Raw genomic sequence first — 21,421 nt, 5'->3', positions numbered from 1 at the left:
TAAACAATGGTTATCTGCTGCTGTGGAATGCAACAGGTGCATCTGTGATTGGCCCGTCTTAGATGTTTATAATTAATGACCAATCACAGCCCAGCTGGCTCGGACAGTCTGAGACAGCTGCCTTTGTTATCATTCCTTCTGATTCTATTCTTAGCTTAGCTAGCCTTCAGAGGAGAACCTTTTCTTCTATTCTTTTAGTATAGTTTTAATGTAATACATATAATAGAATAATAAATCAAGCCTTCTGAAATATGGAGTCAAATCCTAGCCTCTTCCGTCAACATAAGACCCCTGTGTACACCATCACAGGGAAGGATCCCGGGGGAGATGGGCTATCTACCTAATTAAGGTATCCAGGGCATCTACACTGGAGCACTGATACTTGCATGTATATTCCTAGCAAAAACTAACATTAAAGTTAAGACTAAGTCTCTTGTTCTTGGGTGTGTATGGCAGCCATCTTGCCATCTTCAGCCATGCTTTTTATAAGCTACAAGAACGTAAAAATTGGTGGGTGATTGGTTGATGATTTATCATCAGGGTTTGTATTTTTGTTTGGTTTTTTTTGGGGGGGGGGGAAATTAGTTCTGGGGTTAATTCCATGTTTATTTGGGGGTGGTTGTGGAGTGATGATGACAGTTGGTTATTGTTTTTGATACTAGGAAATATAGAGGAAGGTTAATTGAAAGTGTATTGATGACACATGATTTGGATAATGTAGGGATATATGATTTAATTATTTGACAAAAAAAAAAAAAAGTCAAGATAAAAAAAAATGGATGGATTTCCAGACCTCGAAATCACCCTGCAAGTGGAACAGCCAAGGCAGAGGCAAGAGGTACCTGCCTGTCTTGCTCTGTCTTAGCCTCAGGGATGCTGTGGTGTGGATCACATAGATCAGCACTGCAGGGAGGGGTGGCTTGTGCTCTGCAGCTCTTTAATGGTTCCACCTGAGCCTGCCGTGTTTCTCCACCCCTTGTTGTGGTCAGACAGGTGGGAGCAAAAACCAGTGACTCAGAGTAGGACCAGGGTTCCTGCAGCAGGTGGGGCAGCACTGGGCTCACGCCCCTTGCCACAGCCCTGTGCTGGTTTTGGTGACTCCCACTCAGGCCTCATCCAGCACCCGTGATGTGCCACACACCAAGGGCTTTGTGCTGAATTGTCCTGAGGAGGAGCCCCATGCCCCCAATCCCCTGTAGAAAAGGGCAATGGTGGCACTGGCCCTGTACGTCCCCTCTGTGGGATGAGTCCATTGCAATCATCCAGGAGACAACTCTGGGACAGAGGCTGTTACTAGCATGGGTTTAAATGCCAAGGATGGATCTTGTGCTTATCTTACCCTTCTTTGCAATTTATCAGTGTCTTTCTATTTCACCTCCTGCCACTCACACCTGTTTTTTTCTGACCTACCCAGGATGTTTTATTCCTCTGTACTAGTGAATTCTCTCCTGGAGGGAAGGGTGGTAGTATAGAATATAATAATCCCTGGTGTATAAAATGCTAGCTATCAATGGACTCTAAGGGGTATTAAATGCCAAGATCTATAGCTGGGCCAGCCCAGCCATGTTTGCTCAGTCAGTCCCCTGTGGCTGTCCTAACACTGGTGTTGGTTCCCTTTGGCTCACAGGTCCCCAAGGAGACCCTGGCCAAAGCTGTGCTGGCAGAGCTGCCCCAGCAAGTGGTGCAGTACTTCAAGCACCAAAACCTGCCCCCCATCAACTCGGAGCCCGCATAGAGCCGTGCCAGGCTGCGCCCTCTGCATGCTGCCGGAGCCTGGTGGTCCTGCCAAAAGCACGTCCCACATGCTTTTAAGAGAAGAATACCCTCCCTGAAACACTTTGTACTTCTTAATTTAATTGCTAAGTTCTTAAGAGGCATCCCAGCAAAGTGTCTGGATTCATTTTGTACAGTCCTGGCCCAAGGTAACACTAAGCAGCCAGGCCATGCCTTGGTCCTGCTCCGTTGAGTCACTTTTCAGTATTGAATGTACTTTGTATAATTTCAGTGGTAAAGAATACAATTTTTATGATCAAAACTTGCTTTTTCCAAGCAATGAAATGCTTAATATATTATCATTCAATGAACTGGTTGTTGTATAGTTTACGTATTTGTGTTGTACCTGTACACCTGTCAGGTTCTGTGTTCATTTTTATACTGTGTACATGTTATATTTGTTATACTCAGGTTAATAAAGAAACTTGGACATTTAAAACAAGAGTCTCTTAGATGGGAAGGGCTGGGAGTGGTTTACACTGTCTGGGTGTTTGGAGTGTTTGGAGTCACCCTGACAGGGCCAGTCCTGGTCCCTCAGTTGCTGTGCTGGCAGTGCCCAGGATCAGCCCCACACTGTCAATGGCAGCATCCCAGAGGGAGATTTAGTGAAGGTGGATACCCTGGGGAAGGCAGGATGCCCTTAATGCCTGCCTGAGCTGAGTCTGTGTGCTTGGGAAAAGCCTGGTGACCCCACAACAAACCATCAAAGGGAGTTTCACGGTTCACTGCTGCTCCAACTCTAGAAAATTTTCCAAGTCTGAGTAACAAAAGCTCCCTGCTGCCGCGGAGAAGATGGGCTGGGTAATGAAATCCTGCTCTCCAGCAGCTCCTTTGAGCTGCTTATCAGCAATGTGCTAATTGCTGCTTTATGCTGCTCCTAACCAGATTAAGGTCTTTTGAAGCTGAGTGTGCTGCTGAATATCCGGCAGGGATCACCAGCCCTACTCCAAACTCGAGCAGACTTGACTTGAGTCTCCTCCCCATTAATGGCAGCTTTGAAGTGGGAGGTTGCTGTCCCCATAGAAAGCCTGCACAGACGTGTGCTGCTGCTTGTGCTCTCTGCCAGCAGCCTTGTGGCTGTCACTGCTGCCACCAGCACAGAGGGCCCCGGGCTGTCCCACAGTGAGTCGGCTCCAAGCACAGCGCTGGGTGAGACCCCATCCCTTGGGAGAGCTGGGACTGTTCTGAGAAACATTTTTGCCTTGCAAAACCTCCTGGAAGGGAAAATAAACAACCAACACCACCCTTTTCCAAAGGGAGAAGCAGCCTTTGAAGGGTGGCTTGTTTAAAAATAATGCTGTATGCAGCTCAGCTTCCAGATCGAAGTCTGCGGCTTTGGAAAATTTTTTTTAACTTTTATTTCCATAAGAGAACCTCGCATGCAGCTGCAGGAGCTCATAAACTCTGCTGCTAGTAGAGTGTTTGTGGGGGTTTGTTGGGTTTTTTTAACACCTCCTGAAACTTTAACAACTAGCACAGACAAGGAGCGGTTTATTGAGCTGTCCCTGGGGAGGGGATGAAGCACACACTATGCAGTCATGGTTTTTTCTTAAAAAACAACAAAAAAATGTACCTAAACCCACCAGTGAATGAGAGTTGCTGGAGCCAGCCACAGCCAGCTTGTCTCCAGCTTTGGCAGCCCAGGGCAAGGTTACTGCCACAGCTGCCCTTTTCAGGTCTGATTTATCGTCCATCCCATACTGCACTTCCCAGCACATCTCCTGCACTGGAGTATTTTAATGTCAGATGGCTCCTGATGTACAAAGGTAAATGGGACCAAGAGATGGAGTGAGGAGCTGGGACAGCTCTGCAGTTTGTTTTCATGAGCCAGGCCCTGAGAACAGCAGAGCTGACTCAAAGGCATTCCCCAAGTGTCCTATTCCATTCTTCCAGGAACAGGAGAAAGGCAGAGGGCCCTCAGATCTGCTTTTCCTGGATTATATCTCCTCCTGGCCCTGCACAGTGCCATATCCACATCAAAATTTACACTCCATAATTTACACACCATCTCACCTGCACTTGCCACAATTGGCTGGAAACTCCCACTATAAATTTCTGGCTAAATCAGGCATTTTGACTTCAGCTGTGCAAGATACCACGCAGGAAAATGGCCCAGCATGCTGGCAGGTGGGCAAGGCTGCTCTGACTCTACAGTCAGATAACTGATGTAGTTTCAAGACAGGGAGGAACACCAGCAGCTCTCATACTAACTCATTGAGGCTCCTGCCCATACAACTTTAATAAAAAAAACATGCATTTTTTTGTGCACCACTTCCATTTCATTCCATAGCTCAGTAAGACGAAAGTCACCAAAAGCAATGCATTAGGGAAGCTGCACGAAATCTGCTTATTTCCCACCTGGAAGTGCCATAATTACAGTAGCTGGAGAAGAGGCAGGAGCAACTCTGGAGCAAACACAGGAGGTGCCAGGCAGCCCAGTGCAGGGGAGGAATTGCAGTGTGTTTGTAAAGATCTGTCTGTGGAACAGGGCTGTGCAAACAGAAAGGGTGTTTGGCTAAGGATAGCTGCATTGTGAGCACAACTCTCCCCATCTCCTTTGGAAAATTCAGCACTGAGGCTAAGACATGAATCCACTACAGGCCTTGTTTTCTCTGCTCCCTCCCAAGTCCCTCAGTGCCACCTCCAGGTGACTGTCCTTTGGTACACACTGACCAGCTGCTCTCACAAGGGCAGCACTTAGAGCAGGATTGCACAAAGAGACTTCCACCCCTGAGCTGAGCTGTTCCAACCCTCCAAACTGCCACCAGCACACTGAGATTGAGAGGATGGGCCCTCAGCCCCACTTCTGGAATTCTCCAATTCCCATACAAAGGAGTTTGGCTGAACAGGGGAGTCCCACCCACTCTGGGTTCATGCCCTTCAGGACACTGCTGCTGAAAAGCTCTATGACTTGTCAAGCCCCAGTGCTGGAGCAGCCTTTGAGCAGAAAACCCACCTGCAGTTCCTGTGAACTCACTCAGACCAAGTTTTCCTTCACCACCTCTGCTTTTGTGGGAAACTGACCTACACCTCTCCTGGATGGTGGTTTGGACCCAAACAGTCTGCTCTGGCTGTTTGGGTAGAGCACAAATTGATTAATGGAGTGAGAACAATTATGAATGGCACAGGCAGAGATAAAAAAAATGCATTCAGAATGTCTTTAATCATGTAACACTAAAACTTCTTTACAGTGTCATGGCAATCTACACTTCACCATCTGCTCAAATTTGGTTCTGCCCCCATTTTTCAAATACAGAATAAAAATGACATTTTAGAACACATGGCTGCTTCTACAAGACTTCACTGCTTCAAGTGATTATTTTTTGCCTGTTAGTCTTGTATAAACTTCTTAAATCAACATAATTCTTTCCATAAGAATTGTAAAAGATAAAGCTCTCTCCTCCATACCCTCAGACCTTTGTGACATGGTTAGGTGTGCCCTCTGCTTTAGGATGGCAGCTTTTCTTCCAGGCTCAGTATGCACCCCAGAAATGGAAAGTTGGGGGGGAGGGAGTGGTGGGGGGGGGGGAAATAATGAGTTACTTCAGGAATATCTGAGTGTAATAAAGTTGAGAGGTTAGCTAGAAAGATTATATTTGGGGCAGAAGGATGCAACAAGCATCCACCAGGGCTTTGGAAGATATTCTGCACTACATTACACACGGAGGGGTTGTGTTATGGACCATCAAAGAAGCTGTTGCCACGAAAGACAGAGGAGACAATCTTGCCAGTGGAGTTGATGGTGCCCTCGCTGTCCGAGCTGGACTCGGAGTCGCTGCTGCCCGAGTAGGCGCCCAGGCCGGGCAGGATCCCGATGCACACGGCAGCTGAGGGACAGTGCACCGTGGAGCCTCCCACCGAGCTGCTCCCCAGGGACACACACGAGGGCTTTTCTGCAAGACACAAACCTCAGTCAAAAACCAGAGTGCAGTCAAAAATTAGAGTGCTTTCAATCAGCCCAGGAACCGCCATGTGTCGCTCACCTGCTTTTCCCACATAAGCAGGGGATGATTTCAGGATTTAATTAAAGCATAAGGCAGCTTTATGCTGTAATAAAAGCATTCTGACAGGAAGGACTTGCTACCTCAGGGGATTTTTTCCTGCTCTATGCTGGCATTACAGATCTTTTTATTCTAAAGTTGTCAGTTTGATGCTTGTCAAGTACCAAACCCACTAAATAAATGCTCTGCTTTGAGTAATTGAGTAATTTTTTTGCAATATAACAGCATAGTTGAGAAAAAGTTTTATTCCCTTATTCTGCTAGTCAACATCTCCCATCTTCCATGGCTAATTAATTATTTCTGCTGTTCTGAAAGTTTACTGAACAGAAGGAGATTCAGGAAGTGCCTTGGGTTGTGTTACACAACTGCAGCTCACCCGATTTGTGTCAGAGTAGCTTGACAGCAAGTCAATTGCAGCCCTGACAGCTACAGCTGAAACACAACTTCATTTTTCTTCTAGTTCCCCACAATTTTCTGAAACAAATTGATTTCAGGATGGACTGAATCACTTCAGAGCATGAAGTGGATGTATACAAATACACGCAAGGCTGCAGTGAAGAGGAAGGGGATGATCTGTTCTCTGTGTCTCCTGCCCACAGAACAAGCATTAGGCTTGAAATGCACCTAAGGACAATTCCATTACTTATCAGGTTAAACTCTTTCAGATTAATAAACTCTCAAAGGAAGGTGGACAGTCTATATGTGGAGACTTCAGAGCTCCTTAGACAAGCATCTGTCAGGGCTGGTTTGGGCAGGGGACATCCTGATAAGCTTCAGAGGTTCCCTGTAGCCCTATTTTCCATGAAGGCTGTCAGCTCCCACACTTACCATTTCTACTGCTTTAAAAGAGAACATGCCAACCAAAGTCCATGCTGTCCAGTGAAGGAACAGAAATGCAAATCCTCTATGAGATTTAACCCCAACTCAGCTGCTGTTCAGTGACAGACACAGAGCTTCCCACACACAGAAGTTCGGACGTACCTGGATTCTTTTCCTCGTGGTCAGTGTCTAATTTCAACCTCTTGACACTGTTACCACCATCTGAACTGTGGAAAAAATAACAGAGTGTCTTGTTCTTCATAGGCAACCACTTAATTACTGTGAAGTCATTGTTACATCTTTGCCTTAAATCCTAGAGCAGATGCCAGCAGGGTCCCCTCATGACCATCACCACTTCCACCTGCCTTTAACTGAGGCTCCTTGGGGAACATGCAGGATCCAAGGAAGCAGCAACACCTACACTACCCCTATCACTTTTTATCCTGGGAAAGGAACACACCTCTTAGAGTTCAAGTCAAAGCCCTTGCACAGCAACCTGGAGCTGCCTGTTGAGCAGGATGTGCCCCACAGGAGACTGGGAATGACTAGCTGAGCTTCAGACACCCCCATGGCCACAGCCTTGCACGTGTGGATGATTACCACACTTGCTAATGCCAATATCCATGACTTTTCCCTTGCAGGGCTTCCTTCCCCTCCTTCAAGCACCTGTTCTAAACCATCCAGAAACCTTGCACCCAGCCAGCTCAGACACTCTCACAGCAATGGACAGAGCTGCAGTGTCCACAAAGGTCCTTTCTGGGTCCAAAGTGGCATTGGGAGAAAGGAGCATGACTGGGACTCCTGACTCTTCAGAGCTTCTACAGCTCTCCCCTGTCACTGCTGAGATTTCCCCCCGACTCCTGCACGTTCCCAGTGCTAAGGCATCCACACAAACAAATGCTTCCCAGATTCTGCAGTGATGAACTGATGAAGCATGAGCATTAGGATGCATTAACTCTTTTCTGTCCCTATCAGAACATGCAGTACAGATGAAAGGTTATTCTGTGCAGAGAGCTTTTAATAGTAATACATCCTTTAGAGGAAATTACAAAGCTCAGGGAGCAGATGATGAGCTCACACTACACTTGCTTTGGGCCACTTTGCAATAAAAGATAAGATGGCAAAAATAGAAGGTTGCAAAGCAAGTGTGCAATGGCACTGACATGTCAGTTAAGATGCTCTCTTTAAGCAGATGCCATCTGCAGACTTCAGAAGTACCATTAAGCACATGCCAGCTCCTTTTGTACATCCCACTGGGTTAAGTACTATTAGTTACAAGACAAAAACAACATTTTTGGCTGCTTGTTATCAGCTCAAGGTTTTTCTTTTCTGCCTTCCTAAAACCCAAACTATCACCCAACCCCACAGACATCAGGTGGTGGAAGTGCTTACTTCAGTTTTCAGACATGCAATTAATTGCTGTACTGGGAGCTAAACATCACCCTACAAGATAAGCTTCTAAAATAATCTCACATTCCCTGAGACAATTTGAACACACTGCACTTTGAGATGTCAGTAATCATCTCAAGTATTAGATGATTCATCTGGGGGAAATAAGTCTGGTCCCACATGCCTGGTTCCTCCATAACCTGTAGTACACCAGCAGCTGTGTTTGCAGGCCAAGATCAAAGCAGCAAGCACATCACAAATCCAGCTGGGATGGAAAGGGTGCTGATGTATCAGTGTAAATCCATTAAAATAATCCATTTTAAACACAGGTAAAATTGGCTGATAAATCAGGCAACCTGAATGAAATTGCATTTGTGAGGTGACACTGATATCTGCAAACAGAGATGTAAAACAGATTCCCTCAAACCCCAAGCAGGATTGCCCAAGCCTGGCACTCTAAAATGAAGATCCTGCCCACTTGCTTTACACACACTTATCTATTTGATTTGCTTCATGTTTTTCCCCACAGTTTGTGAGAGCCTATAGAAACAAGACTGGTCTTTTCTTATACCTTCCCCCTTTTTCTTTAGGGCTAAGGTTTACACCTCACTCTCTGGAGGCAGTTTTGGCCTGTCTCCCTTTACACTGCTAACTGGGTTCCGTTCCTCAGGAATTTATAGAAGTGTGAAACTAACCTTCTGTGTTTCACAGCTCCTGCCAACAGCTTTGCCTGAGAAAATTTGTTCTTGTTTTCCACTGACTTCATGGGCAATTTCTTCTCAGTTTCCTTCTTTGGGTCCATACTGACTCCCACTTTAGTGAGAGTGCTGTGAATTAAGGGTTAAGGATCAGCTGGGAAGGAATGGGGAGAACAGACATTTCCTCCCTGATATATTTAGCCAGCTCTGCTGACAGCAGTGACCGAAGTTCATTCACATATTCTACCCAAATAAACTCATTTGTGATGACACTGAGCTGGTAGCCTCAGCCAGAGGAGAAGACACTTTCCCCTCTGGGGCTGGAGCTCTCTCTGGTATCAGGACCAGCTCTCCCTGTGAGGATGTCCAGGAGCAGCCTGGGAGCTGCTGTTCTGAAGCCAGAAAGGTGTAACACAACACACCCAGCACCCAGGAACACATCCACCATCCTGCCTTTTCCTTAGAAAAGCAAAAAGGTCAGGCTGGACCAAAACAAACAAACCAAAAAGGCAATGCAGTACTTCCCCTTCTATAGGGATCAACACATTTGTAATTCAAATCTGCTGCTCCACACTCTAATCCTTACCAGAAAAGCTAAGTAGCAATTTATGCACTCACTTCCACTCCTCAGACCTCTTTATGCTGAGCCCAGCAGATTTCAGCCTAGCAATTCAGAACAGTTCCATTTTTTGGTTTGGTCCTTAGCACTCCACCTTTGCAGCTCATCTCTCTGTGAGGACCACAAGGATTCTACTGCTGGTCTGAGCACCAATCCCAGGAGAAAGGAGACTTTGATTAAGGGGAACTGTGGTCCAAGATTCCCCCAAAACTGCTCAGAAAAGCTAAGCAGATTAAAACAGTGTTAGCAAGGTGGAATGCAGCTGAAACCTATAGTGAAGTGGAGAAGCTTGAGCAGGTTCTCAGATGGGATGAGAAGGAGCAGGGTGTGTTTATCAGGGCACACTCTGCACACACTGAACACATCTCCTTGTGTGATGAAGGGAAATCTGACAAGGACCCTGTTTGTAGATGAGGTGCCAGGAAAATCACACAAAATTCTGCAAAAATTTTAACTGCACAGGCAAAGGCAAATTAACTTAGTTTAAAAGCATGTTTATAAACTCAAACCTAGTGTTCTAATAGTTTCTCTTCTGACTACAGTTCCACAAGCTGGAGTTTCACAGATGCCCCAATCACTGCAGACAAATATTGGATAGTGAATTTCACATTGGTGGCCCATATATTTGAAGCCATAGATTTTTCCCCCACTGAACATCTCAAAATCAAAAACTTTTAGACTTTGTTTGAAGTGACACCCAGTCTCCAATCCCTTTACAGACAGGAATGTTCAGATGCCATTTATTACTTGATTTTCCTAAGGATACATCAGTAACCCAAACTGTTCCTTACTTCAACTAAAAATCTTCTCAGCCCAAACCACTGTTCAATTTTATCTGTTTTTGAGATGGCACAGGAGTGCCATCCTGTGGCTGTCTGAAATCATCTGAGAGCTCCTCATGCTGATTGGATTTGATGCTGCCACACAATTCTTCCACACACTGCAGTGTTCAACTGCCACATTCAGGTCCATTACCTTGTTATAGTCTAAGCCTGACTGAGGAACTCAAAGGCTTTTCTTTTACTTTTAAAAGAAAGTACCAAATTAGAGGCTTTTAGCTTCCATCCAGGATGGCATTCTCCTAAACCTCCTCAACTAGAAAGGCACAGCACATTTTTAGTAGGTATTTTATACATCCTGCTGTCATTAGCAAATGTAATGCTCTAGGCAGCCAAGAAGTGTTCCCTCTCAGGAAGACAACATTAGAAACAAACCTCTCAATCTTAAATATCAACTGCACTAAACAAGCTGTCCTTCAGCAAAGCCAGCTTCTTGGAGGGGGGACTGTTCCTACATTTAGATAGCAGTAAAGACAAGCTGATCTTGCTCTCAAATACTTCTTGGAAATGGCTTAAAAATATTTGTAAGTCTTTATCTGAACAGGGGGGTCTGCATAGGTAAGGAACAAACAAACCTAGTTGTTCATGCAGGAGAAAGAAAAATTCCTATTCATCCATGCATATGAATTTCTTATGCTCAAGAGTACATTAAAATATTCCAAGGCATATTTATCTTGAGGATGTAGAATTTTGTGACTGTTCAACCTGAAAAATTAAGAAAAAAAAAATCTCTGTACTTGAATATTGACACAGTTTTTACCATGAAATTAATGCCTCTGGGTAGCTTAAATTAAATGCTATTGCAGGAAAAAGAGCAAATAGTGAAATCCATTGGGTTGACATTGCTCTTATTAATTTGGAAGAGCACTTAAACAGCACCTATAAATGCAGCACAGTGGTTTTTGTCACTGCAGTGATAAATTTGTTTTTATAGTAACAACCTGCAGAAGCAAAATCCACTTTTGCATTTCAGAACACCACCAAAAATTTCAAACACAAGTCAATTTAAAAAAGAAATTAAATGGGCAACACTTTTGATTTTCTCACAAGATGAGGTGGCTATAAAACATTCTCCCTTCCTCCACTCCATCAGCAATAAGTTTAATTTTTACATTAAGACTTCAGATTCAGAGGCACCAACACTACTAAGAGTGCAAAGACTGAGGTGAGATGCTCTGTAATTCTTGATCAGGCTGTTCAGGGATCTGTGTGTTATGTGGCCAATTCAAGGCAACTCAAGATCCCCCCAGGGCTGGTGTGGCTCAGCCCAGATGTACATGACATAACAAGAGCTGTCAGCTGCTCCCACAGCACCATCTCACACTGCACAACCCTGGATCAGCCAGCTCCAAGAGCAACCATCACCAAAACTAAATATATCCATGAATATCCCATTAATAGATACAGCAAATCAAGAAAATACTCCAAAGCCATCAGCTAACTGCAGCCTATGTCTGAAGTTTAAAAAATTCATCAGGATTGCTTTTCCCTAAACACACTCCTGAGCTAATTGAGATGCTCTTCACAGGACATGTGCTCCAAACTGTAAATCATTGACTAACACAAGGTAAGACCAATCTCTGTAATATTCACTATTCAATTTTATTTGCTGACTGGTTTTGGTCACCTCCTTGTGTCCACAAACTCTTCATCTATACTAAAGCTTCCCTGAGCATTTGTGTTTTGTTCACCTCTAACTCAAAAGCAATCTAGACAAGGAAACCATCAGATTCTGCACAGGTTCAGTAAACCTCAAAAAAACATTTTGCTTAGCACAGAAATTCTCAAACCATTCCAACCTCCCTTGACTGGCACTAATTAGAGAGGAAAAACATCCTCTATGATTTTCTAGCATATCTACAAGAAAATTAGGCAAATTTAATAGCAAAGCCAAACTGTCCTGTCCTTAATCCTGCCTACAAGTGTGTATTACCCAAAGGAGCCAGGACTCCATGGGCACTGACTTCCCAGAAGAAAATCAGATGTATTTAATTTCTCATCCTGAAAGAATCAGCAAGAGAGAAAGCATCTAATACTCCAAGAAGAGTAACAGAGAGAGCAATCCACACATTATTTCAGACAGGAATGTTAAAATCAGGCAATATACAGATAAAAAAAGAGCGTGTAATTTTTCATAAGAAGATAAAAGCAAAATATTATAAATAATATATTGGTTTTTCTTTATGCTCTCTTTTTCATTTAAATTATGGTATTTCATGACCTCACTAACACAAAAAACCAAACCCCAAAACAATGCAGAGGGGAGAAGGAAAGGATCAAAGAAGTGGGAGTTGAGGGGGAATATCAAACATTGCAGGGGTCTATCAAAGCTACAATGAAGCCATTAAACTTTGGAAATGTATCACTATACACATTCTGTAAAGCAGCTTTATAAAAAGAATGCCAAGTGACAGAACAAACTGCAGCCCACTCTTACCCTCCTCCAGGTAACCACCAGGCACCTTAGTGCAAAGGATATTCTGTATTCATTTAATTCTTTCAGCTCTTCTTCCCTTCGTTGCTTTTCTAGTAGCTCTTGCTGTCGAGAAACCTCATCAAGGAAATGTGTCTCATCTTCATCTAAGCCTCTTACCATATTTTCTGAATAAAGAAAGAAGAAATTTGTTGGTTTCAGACACCAAGTCTGTCTGTCTCCTCTGAATTCTCTTAAACCAACCAATAACTAAAAAAAAAACCACACTTCTTGCCTCAAAAGAGGAAGAATATTTTCTTAGAGCAAACAATTCCTACCTAATTAGTTTTAACACCAGTTCAATTTTTTTTTTAAAGTAGAAGCAAGACAACTCCTAATTTTCAAATAAAATCAAATTCTTTCTAAAAATGCTACCCTATTTTAAGGAAAGTACATGCTAGTGCAGCAGGAAAGTCTTTTATTTCCTATTCTGCAAATATTCAGTGCCTCTTGAGCAAATTATTTAAATAGAATGGCAACAAAGATTATGTTTCAGGAAGACCAAATCCTTCTCTTTGTAGTCATCCTCAGAAATCTTAGCCCAAACATCATCTTTAGTCCTCATTAAAGTTTAATTCCATATGTTAGGCTTTTACATGAAGTCACCATATTTTTAATCCTCAACCCACACAGGCAAGCCCTAGTCACTTTGAGGGCAAACTAGGAAATCCATTTACACCCATAACTGGCAAGTTGTGTCTGACAGAAAAACTCTGGAAATCAATGATTATTTGAGGTTACTTTATAAAAGCCAATCCCTGCTCCTTCCAAATCATGCAGAGCTCATTCATAAATCCTTCAACAGTAACTTGTAGCACTCACTATTACTACTGAGGACCCCTTCAGAGAGCAAAAGTAGTGGCACTCAGGACATTTTTTGACATGAATTAATCTCATTTTCTGCCTGACTCATCTGCAAACTAAGAGGAGCAGCCAGTGAGGTGCTTTGAGCTGAGGTTTTATTGAGGTTCCCTCCCAGGCACTCTGCAGCAGGTTTTGTTCTCCAGGCTAGGTGGTGTCTGATATTCTGCTGTGGCTGCATTAAAAGCAGAGGTGGGTTTATTTCTCAGGGCTGCTTCCCATTCCAGTACTTGGATTACCAAAACAAAGCTGTTGCAGATCTAATATAACTGGCCAAGAAAAAACTATTCATTTAGGCAGTTACTAGAAGCACTTCCTATTCAGGCTAACAGTCAATTTTTGGGTAGCTCCTTCAGCAAGAATTGCTTAGTCATGTTACCAAAAATGACTCCAAAAATGGGATCAAAAGTCTACTGAAGTTTACTGGAAACTCTAAGTGGAAAGAATGCTGTAGGCCCAGCTGGAGACTTAATGCATTAATGCTGCTATCTGTACTTGCCACTTTTCAAAGGGCAAACACTTTTCTATAAAACCAGAAATCCAGACATTTCATTAGAAGAGTCAAACATCTACTTCTAAAAAATCAAAACATGTAAATTTACTTCTTCCAAATCATAATGTTAACTTTCAAATCACTTTTAGTCAAATAATTATGACTTGGAAATAGCTGCTCTAACGGGATTTCTTTAATTGATTCAAGAATGTGTTAAAGCATGAGTTCAAGAGTCACAAAACCACAATACTTTGCCATTTCTTTGTGCATTGCTATCAAGTTTGTTTGGGATTTTTTTTTTTATTTTATATGCAATATTCAGTATTCAACACTTTGCAGGCTTGCAGCTTGATAACTGCAAACACCTTTTGAGTTTTGCATGTGTGCAGTGCTGCCTCAGTGTCCAGAACATGTTCCTTTAAAAATCCAGGATTTCAATACTCTCTGAAGCCTTTGTTTCCCTCTCAGAGAGGGAGACAAAACACGCAGATAGGTGCTTTACTCAGAGGTTGTGCACAGCTGTTGCATACAACACAGTTTGCAGTTTGCAAATACAAAGCAGTTTGCTGCTTACTGAATTTAAATTGCTCCTCAAACTCCTGCTGCTTCTTTTCTCTCTGTTCCTGGAGCCTTTCATACAAGGACCGTGGGTCATATGCCTCCTCTGGGCATTCTGAAAGGAACAAATCAGGAAGGGAGACCAGGTTAGAAACACTAAACCACCAACAGTTCTCAGTTCCTTCATATAAAAACCACTTCAATTACAGAATACTAAAAGCCATTACTTTTAATTTTTATTTCCCACAAAAGTGAAAAATTCTCACATCTTTTTCCCGTAATTACTGACATGAGCAGCACTTCCCCTGCAGAGAGCACAGCCCCTTCTCACACAGTGCAGCCACCTCTGTTTCAAAATTTCAGTACCAGGGCAGGGTGGAGATGCTCCAAGTACTCAGCCTAACAAGGAAACTTGTGCTCTTGACACCTGTAAACCCAGGATGAAACAAACTGCTTCTCTCAGTCCTGGGTGTCTCCTTCCAGAATTTATATTTCCCACAAAAGTGAAAAATCCTCAGCTCTTTTCCCTGTAATTACTAAAGTGAGCCCATACCTTTTGGGTCCTCAGGTTTTCGGACCTTTTCCCATTCCTCTTGCCTCCTCTTCCGCCGCTCCTCTAGCTCTGCTTCAGACACGAACCTCTTGTTAATCACCAGGTCAGCAGTGCCATCTCCCCCTTCCATGGTGGGATACTGTCTGCTAAAAACACAGTCAGGAGTCTGATCATGCTTTTCAATGAGTGATTAATAAATATCCTGAAAAACAGACCTGCTGTCCTCACAATAACTCCAGTTCTCTGAAGAACACTGCATAGTAAGCACTGACTGAGACACAAACTCACTGCATAACTGCTAAAACTAATAAACATCATCTACTACTCCTTCTTTACTCTTTTTTCATATATTTCCTGTTAGTTGTCTGCCTCAGGCTGTTTTTCTGAAAGTCATGTTCTAATGGATTTACTCTGCTTAAATAAATATTTTTAAAAAATTAAATTAAACACCCTCACCTACACTCTCATCCTTTTATTTCTGTTCCTCCACATATGTTCTGAAGAGAAATAAAGTGATGGCAAAACATCAAATCCCAAGTCTTTTTGGCCAATCTATGAAAATTTGAGAAAGCTTGCTTGTTTTCAGTTGTTGAATGCATTTATTTAGAAGTGATTAACAGTGAGATTTCAGAAATTAGCAACTCTCCTGGCTTTGGCTGGGACACAGCTAAACTTCTTAGCAGCTGGAACAGCTCTGGGGTTTGGGCTTGGTGTGACAAGAACATTGATAACAGCCTTTTAGATTTAGTCTAAGTAGAGGAATCTCCAGTGTTTTACACTCAGCCAGTGAGGAGCTACACAAGAAACCATTGTTGCCCGATTGATAAATGACACAAAACTCGGATAAGTTTTGTGGGTGCTTTATTAAGGGCCCGGGGAACTGGGGGACTCACGTCCCAAAGTCCGAGCCCCCAAATTCACGTATGGGTGCTTCCCTCTTATACATGCGATTCACAACAAAGTCTCCAAGAAACAGTTCCCTGTTCCCCTTGCCTGGTCACAGACCCCTTGTGATACATTCCTTGGTTCACAAACAAGATCATTAATCCTCTGCTTATCTTATTCTAAGAGCATTGTATGCTGCCTCTAGACAGGTTAGCATTCTTACTTTCTTGCACTAGTTTAATTATTTATTAAATCTCTAAGACTACCTGCTAGGCAACACACAAAACCCAACACACACTTTCAACGGCTACAAAACTACTTTTTAACAAACCAGTTCACACACAACTCACTATAATTAAATATTTTGCTAAATTTCATTTCTTTTCCAACACCATGAGGGAGCCAGGACAGCTGTCCTGAACTGCCCAAAGGGACATCCCACAGAACCATGACCACACAACACTGCCCAGGATATAAACTGGGGAGAACTGCCTGGGAGCTCAACAGCTGAGTGAGAGAGGGCTGAGACAGAGCTGGGGTTAGAAAATGAGCAGCACTGCCCTGCAGAGAGCACAGCCCCTTCCCACACACTGCAGCCACCTCTGCTCAAGATTTCAGTACCAGGGCAGGGTGGAGATGCTCCAATAGTCAGCCTAACAAATAAACTCATGGTCCTGACACCTGTAAGCCCAGGATGAAACAAACTGCTTCTCTCAGTCCTGGGTGTCTCCTTCCAGAATTATTCTGCCAGCTCCATGGAGCCCCAATGCCTGTTTTTGTTTCAAGCCTGTACCTCAAAACTGTACACAGAAGCACAACACAAACACAACACACAGAGCTGCTCATTTAAAGACAGGCACACATAACTTTTTTCTGCTTTATCATCTCCCTGGATAACTGCAGCAAGTTAAGGATTGCCCACAGTTGTGCCAAGTACTGCTCATTTGGGATCTCACCCTGCATTTCAGCACAGAAGAGATCCCAGAACTTTTCCAAGGAGGAAGGGATGCAGAAACCCAAATTAGGGAAGAAACCCAAATTATCATCCTTCCTTCATACCACAAGGAACCAGTCCTGCAGGAAGTCCTGAAATCCCAAAACTGATACTTTTGGGGGGCATTGCTTGAAACAAAAATGGAAAAATTGAAGTCTCAGCAGAAATCAAGGATAGAGCACTGGACAAATATTTGTTACAGCAGGATGCATTCTTAAGGTTAGAATTATTAAAAGAAGTTAAGAGAAAAGAATTCTGTTAGGAGCTGGGGACAGGAAGGACAGATCCAGGGCGGGTGATTTTATCTTCTTTAAACTTTTCTTTCTTTCTTTCTTTAATATCAAACAAAAAAAATCCACCCTAAGACCCTAACTCCGCTTTCCAGAAAGCATGGAACATTTGCTCTTTGAGTGCAATTTCTGAAGGTGGCTCAAGCTGGAAACCTACAGAGAAGATAAAAATTGAATCCCACTGCTGAATAGAGGTCCTGATCACAAGGCCAGCTTTGCTATCCAAGTGCTGCATAAACAACATAATTTGTTTCTCCACTTGTGTCATCTCAGCCTAGAGGAAACAAAAGGTTCCAATGCAATGGTGACAGAAAGTAATAAAAGCAAACTGAGAGAAAGGGATTCTGCAAGAACACAGTCCTGTGCATCCTCTGGGGACTACAGCCTTCAGCAGCAAACCACCTGGATCAGTCGGTCTGCTCAGACAACATGATGAATTGATACATCAATTGATACATCAATTAAACCACGATTACGGTTTAATTATGGCCTGAGATGCAGCAATGGTGTTTCCAACACCAGCCTGAAAACTGGTGCCTGACACTGACAACCCCATCTTGGGGAAAACCCCATCAAGCAGCATCAGATTAAAGTTCATTTGTACTTGTAATGTTTGGTCATCTTGCTGTATTTTTTGCCCTCTCCCATCTGAAGCTAACACACACAAACCAGACCCAACAGAAAACATGCACTTGGCAACTTTTCCCTATTTATCAGTGTTTCCGTCTGGTGACTAGGTATTCTAGGGCTATGCTGTCACTGCAAATGACAGGAGTTTGTCACAGTTGCAAACCACGTTTTTATAACACCAGACGGTAACACCCCAGGATCACAAAACCTCCCAAACCTCCCCACCCTTGCCACCACTGAGGCTGGAACAGATGTAGGGCAGGGACCGTGCCTTGGGTACCGGAGCGCAGTTTCCAACAGACTCAGCCCCCTGTAAACACCAAGCACGATTTACCGGCCCGTTCCATCAACCCACCGGGGCCGGGCCGGGCCGGGAGCGCTCCCCGCCCCGCATCAGCCGAGGCGCGGCGAGCCGAGCCCGGAGCGGCCCGGGATGAATCGGCCTCACCGGCCTGAACCCGGCCCGGGCCCCGCTGCCTGCGGTACCCCAGAACTCGGTACGGCCGTGCCGGGCTGGAGCTGCCCCGGGTCCTCTCCGCACCTCCCCTCCGGCCTCCGGCCCGCCGCGCTCGCGGGGCCCAGTCCGGCCCTTCTCACCCCCGCACCCCCAGGGCCCGGCGGCCCGGCCACGCCGCTATCCCCGCCGCCAGGCGCTCCCTCCGGCCCCGCCGCCCCGGGCCCGCCCCCGGCACGTACCGCGGCCCCTCAGAGCGAGCGGCACCGCCGGGCCCGCAGCGCCGCCATTGACCCCGCTCCCCTCCGCCGGCCGCCCCGCCCCTTCCGCCCGCCGCGGCCAACCGAGCCAGCGCTTCCTTGCTTGGCCCCGCCCCCGCGGCAGCCAATCCCCGCCGCGCTTACGGCGGGCAGAGCGGCGCGCGGAGCGGGCGGGGGTTGGCTGCAAGGATGACGTCACGGCGGCCCCGAGTCGCGATTGGGCAAAGCTCCGCGGCGGGGGCGAGGCCGAGGGCGGGGCGGGTCGCCTGGGAGACGGCGGGGGGCGCGGCCGCGGGCGGGCCGGGGCCGGGGCGGGGCGGGGCCGCGCCGTGAGTCGCCTCCATCTTTCGGCACAAAGGAGCGGCGGCAGCGCCGGGCCGGGGCCGGGCAGGGGCGGAGGGTGCGGGGTCTGCGTTGGCCCCGCTACGCTCCCGCTGCGCTCCCGGCGGGGCTGTGCGGAGCTGAGGTGAGGCAGGGCGGACGCGGCCCGGCTGGCGGGCGCGGCGGGGCTGGGGTGGAGCGGGCGCGCATCGGGGTGAAGGGAAGGGACAGCGGCGGGCTGGGCGCTGGTGGCCCCGCTGGCGGCCCCACTGCCGGCCTCGCGTCCGTGAGTGAAGGCTCCGTGCTCAGCTCCCCGCCCTCCTCTCCCCCAGGCGCGAGTCCAGGTTGGGGCGGGGGCCGGGCCAGCGCAGCCCCCGGCCCCAGGCGGCGGCCCGGGGTCCCGTGGGCTCCTGTGGTTGGTGCCGCTGCCCCTCAGGGACTCCCGGTACTCCCGGCTACCTCACTGGGGCCATCTGGGGAGGGCAAGCCGGGGGTACCGGGGCTCCCTGCACCTCCCTGGCCGAGGTGCAGCCTCCGGGCTGGCTGAGCTCTGGCGGAGGCCCCGGAGCTGGGCTGGCGTGTGGAGCTGGAGCTCGCTGGGGAAGGCGGCGGGAGGTGAATGAACGGGGGAGTGCCGGGCTGGGGCGCCCCGAGTGCGGCGCTGCTCGGGGCCCGCAGGGGCTGCAACTTCCTAACGGCGCCTCCCGGGAGCGGGGAGAGCTCCCGGGGCTCGTATGACTTGCAAAACACGGGCTTGGCCACAGCGGGGCTGGTGTGAGGGGGCAAAATGCCATCGGATCGCGGAGTCACGGGCTCCAGGTGCTGCTTGGCAGCTCGGAAACACGGCAGGGCTGCTGAGCCCTCGGGTGTTGCACATCAATGAGAGGAGTCAGATCCTGAACGCTGTTTATGGCTCGCAATGTGAAAATGCTTCTGCACAGCAAGTTTTGCGTCTTTCCGGAGATGTGGAGGTGTGGAGCGGGCCACCAAATGCGCTCGTTTACCTGGATCTCTTGTTGTACATTCCTGGGGGTAGATTGGGCAGCGGCACCTTTGCTGCGGCTGCGGCAGCGCCTCGGCTCTGCTCTCCCACTTCAGTTCCTCTAAAGCAGGATTTTTTCACTGCTGGTATTATGCCCATATCGAGCATGAGTTTCTCTTTTAAGCCCTTTGATTCTGTCCTCCTGATCGCTGTTTCTGTCTCGCAGGCCTTCAGTGATCCCCTCTTTTTGGGAACTGCTTTTTTAATGTATTCTGCTGTATAGCAGTAGGTGCACTGTCCCTCCTAGGCACAATCTTAGTGTAGTCCCAGGAATGGCTGATAGTCACTTTACTTGTCACTTTGTTTCATTATTGCAACCTCTGATCCCTGAGCCCACAGTTCATTTTGGTGCGCAGCCAGTGTTACCAGTTTTTCTCACACAGTGAAACTTTGGTCCATGGAGGAGCACAGACATAAGAGCTGCCTTTTCTCTCCTAAATTAATTCAGCCTGCTCTGATTTCTGAATTCTGGTATGTTTGGTAGGGCTTCTTTTTTTTTTTTTTTTTTTTTCATTTTATGTCTGTGTCAGTGTTTGTTTTCTTCAATATAAGAGATTTTTTTTTTCGACTTAGCGCTAGCTTTGTCTCAGGATTTTAGGTTTTTTGTCTTGTATTGAATGCGTGTGTTTGTTTTGGTGTTGTTTTCTTTCCTCATGCTGGTCCTCAGCTCAGTTCTGCTAATTTTCTGTTACATCCATCATTGCTATGAGATTATTGTCACATGGAAATGTACATCCACTTGTTTACTGTGACTTTCCCTTGTTTTCTTCCTGGTATTAAAATTTTTGCTCTTTTCTTATTAAAATATACAGATTTTAAAACAGTGAGTGCTCTCATCACCTTTGAGCCACCTGAAATATTCCCTTGCATCTCATCTCCTCTTGGACTCCTGCATTTGATTGTGGATTTCCGGAGGACTCTGCATTCTCAAAACTTGTTGTATTATTTTAAGCGTCTGTGATGCTGTTAAATGTGTTTTTGTTTTGCATTTATCCAAATGCACAGAATTGATCTGTTCTTTGATCTAAATCTGGCCCATTCTTCTGTAAGCGCTTTTGCCTGTGTCTTTGTTCTCTGCCCAAGTCCACTCAGCAAAACAGGCCCTTTCTCCTCCTGGCACCCATTCCTCTGTCCCTCCCTTTAGGACATTGCTGTTATTGCTTTGTGCCCCAATCTCTGCTGTTTGTTCCTATTTATAGGTCTGCTTGAACAGATTGTGAATTTCCTGTGGTGTGTTCTTTTTCAGATGAGTGAAGCACAATTGTAGTTGTGTGATCGCTTCTTGTCTTTTCCCTTTTCATCCAGACATTCTCTTGAGGTTGCTGCTAAATGAAAGTTTTCAGTTTCCCCTGTCCATCACTTGAGCAGGAAGCTCCTCCAGGGTATTTTAGTGCTGTGTTTTGCATTCTGCACCACTCTTGTGATAACTCTTGCTGATGCTGATTGTTTATTAGCCTTGCCTTGGTTGT

The 21,421-nt window shown here is 45.9% G+C and overlaps 3 protein-coding genes across 7 annotated transcripts in view; 2 read left to right on the top strand and 1 right to left on the bottom strand.

The window, feature by feature from the left end:
• CPNE2 (copine 2) overlaps positions 1-2,206 on the top strand; it is a 50,348-nt gene extending 48,142 nt beyond the window's left edge. For all 5 annotated transcript variants that reach the window (XM_058813786.1, XM_058813784.1, XM_058813787.1 and 2 more), the window contains one exon: positions 1,628-2,206. In XM_058813786.1, coding sequence (XP_058669769.1) covers positions 1,628-1,735 — 108 coding nt within the window. In that variant the 3' untranslated portion in view covers positions 1,736-2,206. The remainder of the gene's footprint in view (positions 1-1,627) is intronic.
• Positions 2,207-3,300: 1,094 nt separating this feature from the next.
• On the bottom strand, positions 3,301-18,632 carry PSME3IP1 (proteasome activator subunit 3 interacting protein 1). The gene is made up of 7 exons (XM_058813551.1): positions 18,572-18,632; positions 15,077-15,219; positions 14,540-14,638; positions 12,618-12,739; positions 8,678-8,811; positions 6,756-6,820; positions 3,301-5,666 (listed from the first exon to the last, which is right to left on the bottom strand). Exons 2-7 carry the CDS (start codon positions 15,204-15,206, stop codon positions 5,449-5,451), a joined length of 768 nt encoding a protein of 255 aa, XP_058669534.1. The 5' UTR covers positions 15,207-15,219; positions 18,572-18,632; the 3' UTR covers positions 3,301-5,448.
• A 309-nt stretch (positions 18,633-18,941) lies between these two features.
• The window catches only part of RSPRY1 (ring finger and SPRY domain containing 1), a 36,595-nt gene continuing 34,115 nt past the window's right edge, over positions 18,942-21,421 (top strand). Inside the window, exon 1 of the mRNA XM_058813454.1 lies at positions 18,942-19,055. The gene's annotated coding sequence lies outside the window, so the exon portion shown is untranslated. The remainder of the gene's footprint in view (positions 19,056-21,421) is intronic.

The sequence above is a fragment of the Ammospiza caudacuta genome, chromosome 13 (genome assembly GCF_027887145.1).
Source record: "Ammospiza caudacuta isolate bAmmCau1 chromosome 13, bAmmCau1.pri, whole genome shotgun sequence".
In the NCBI taxonomy this organism is placed as follows: domain Eukaryota; kingdom Metazoa; phylum Chordata; class Aves; order Passeriformes; family Passerellidae; genus Ammospiza; species Ammospiza caudacuta.
Note: the sequence above shows the minus strand (reverse complement) of the source record. Positions and strands in the feature narration are given on the sequence as shown.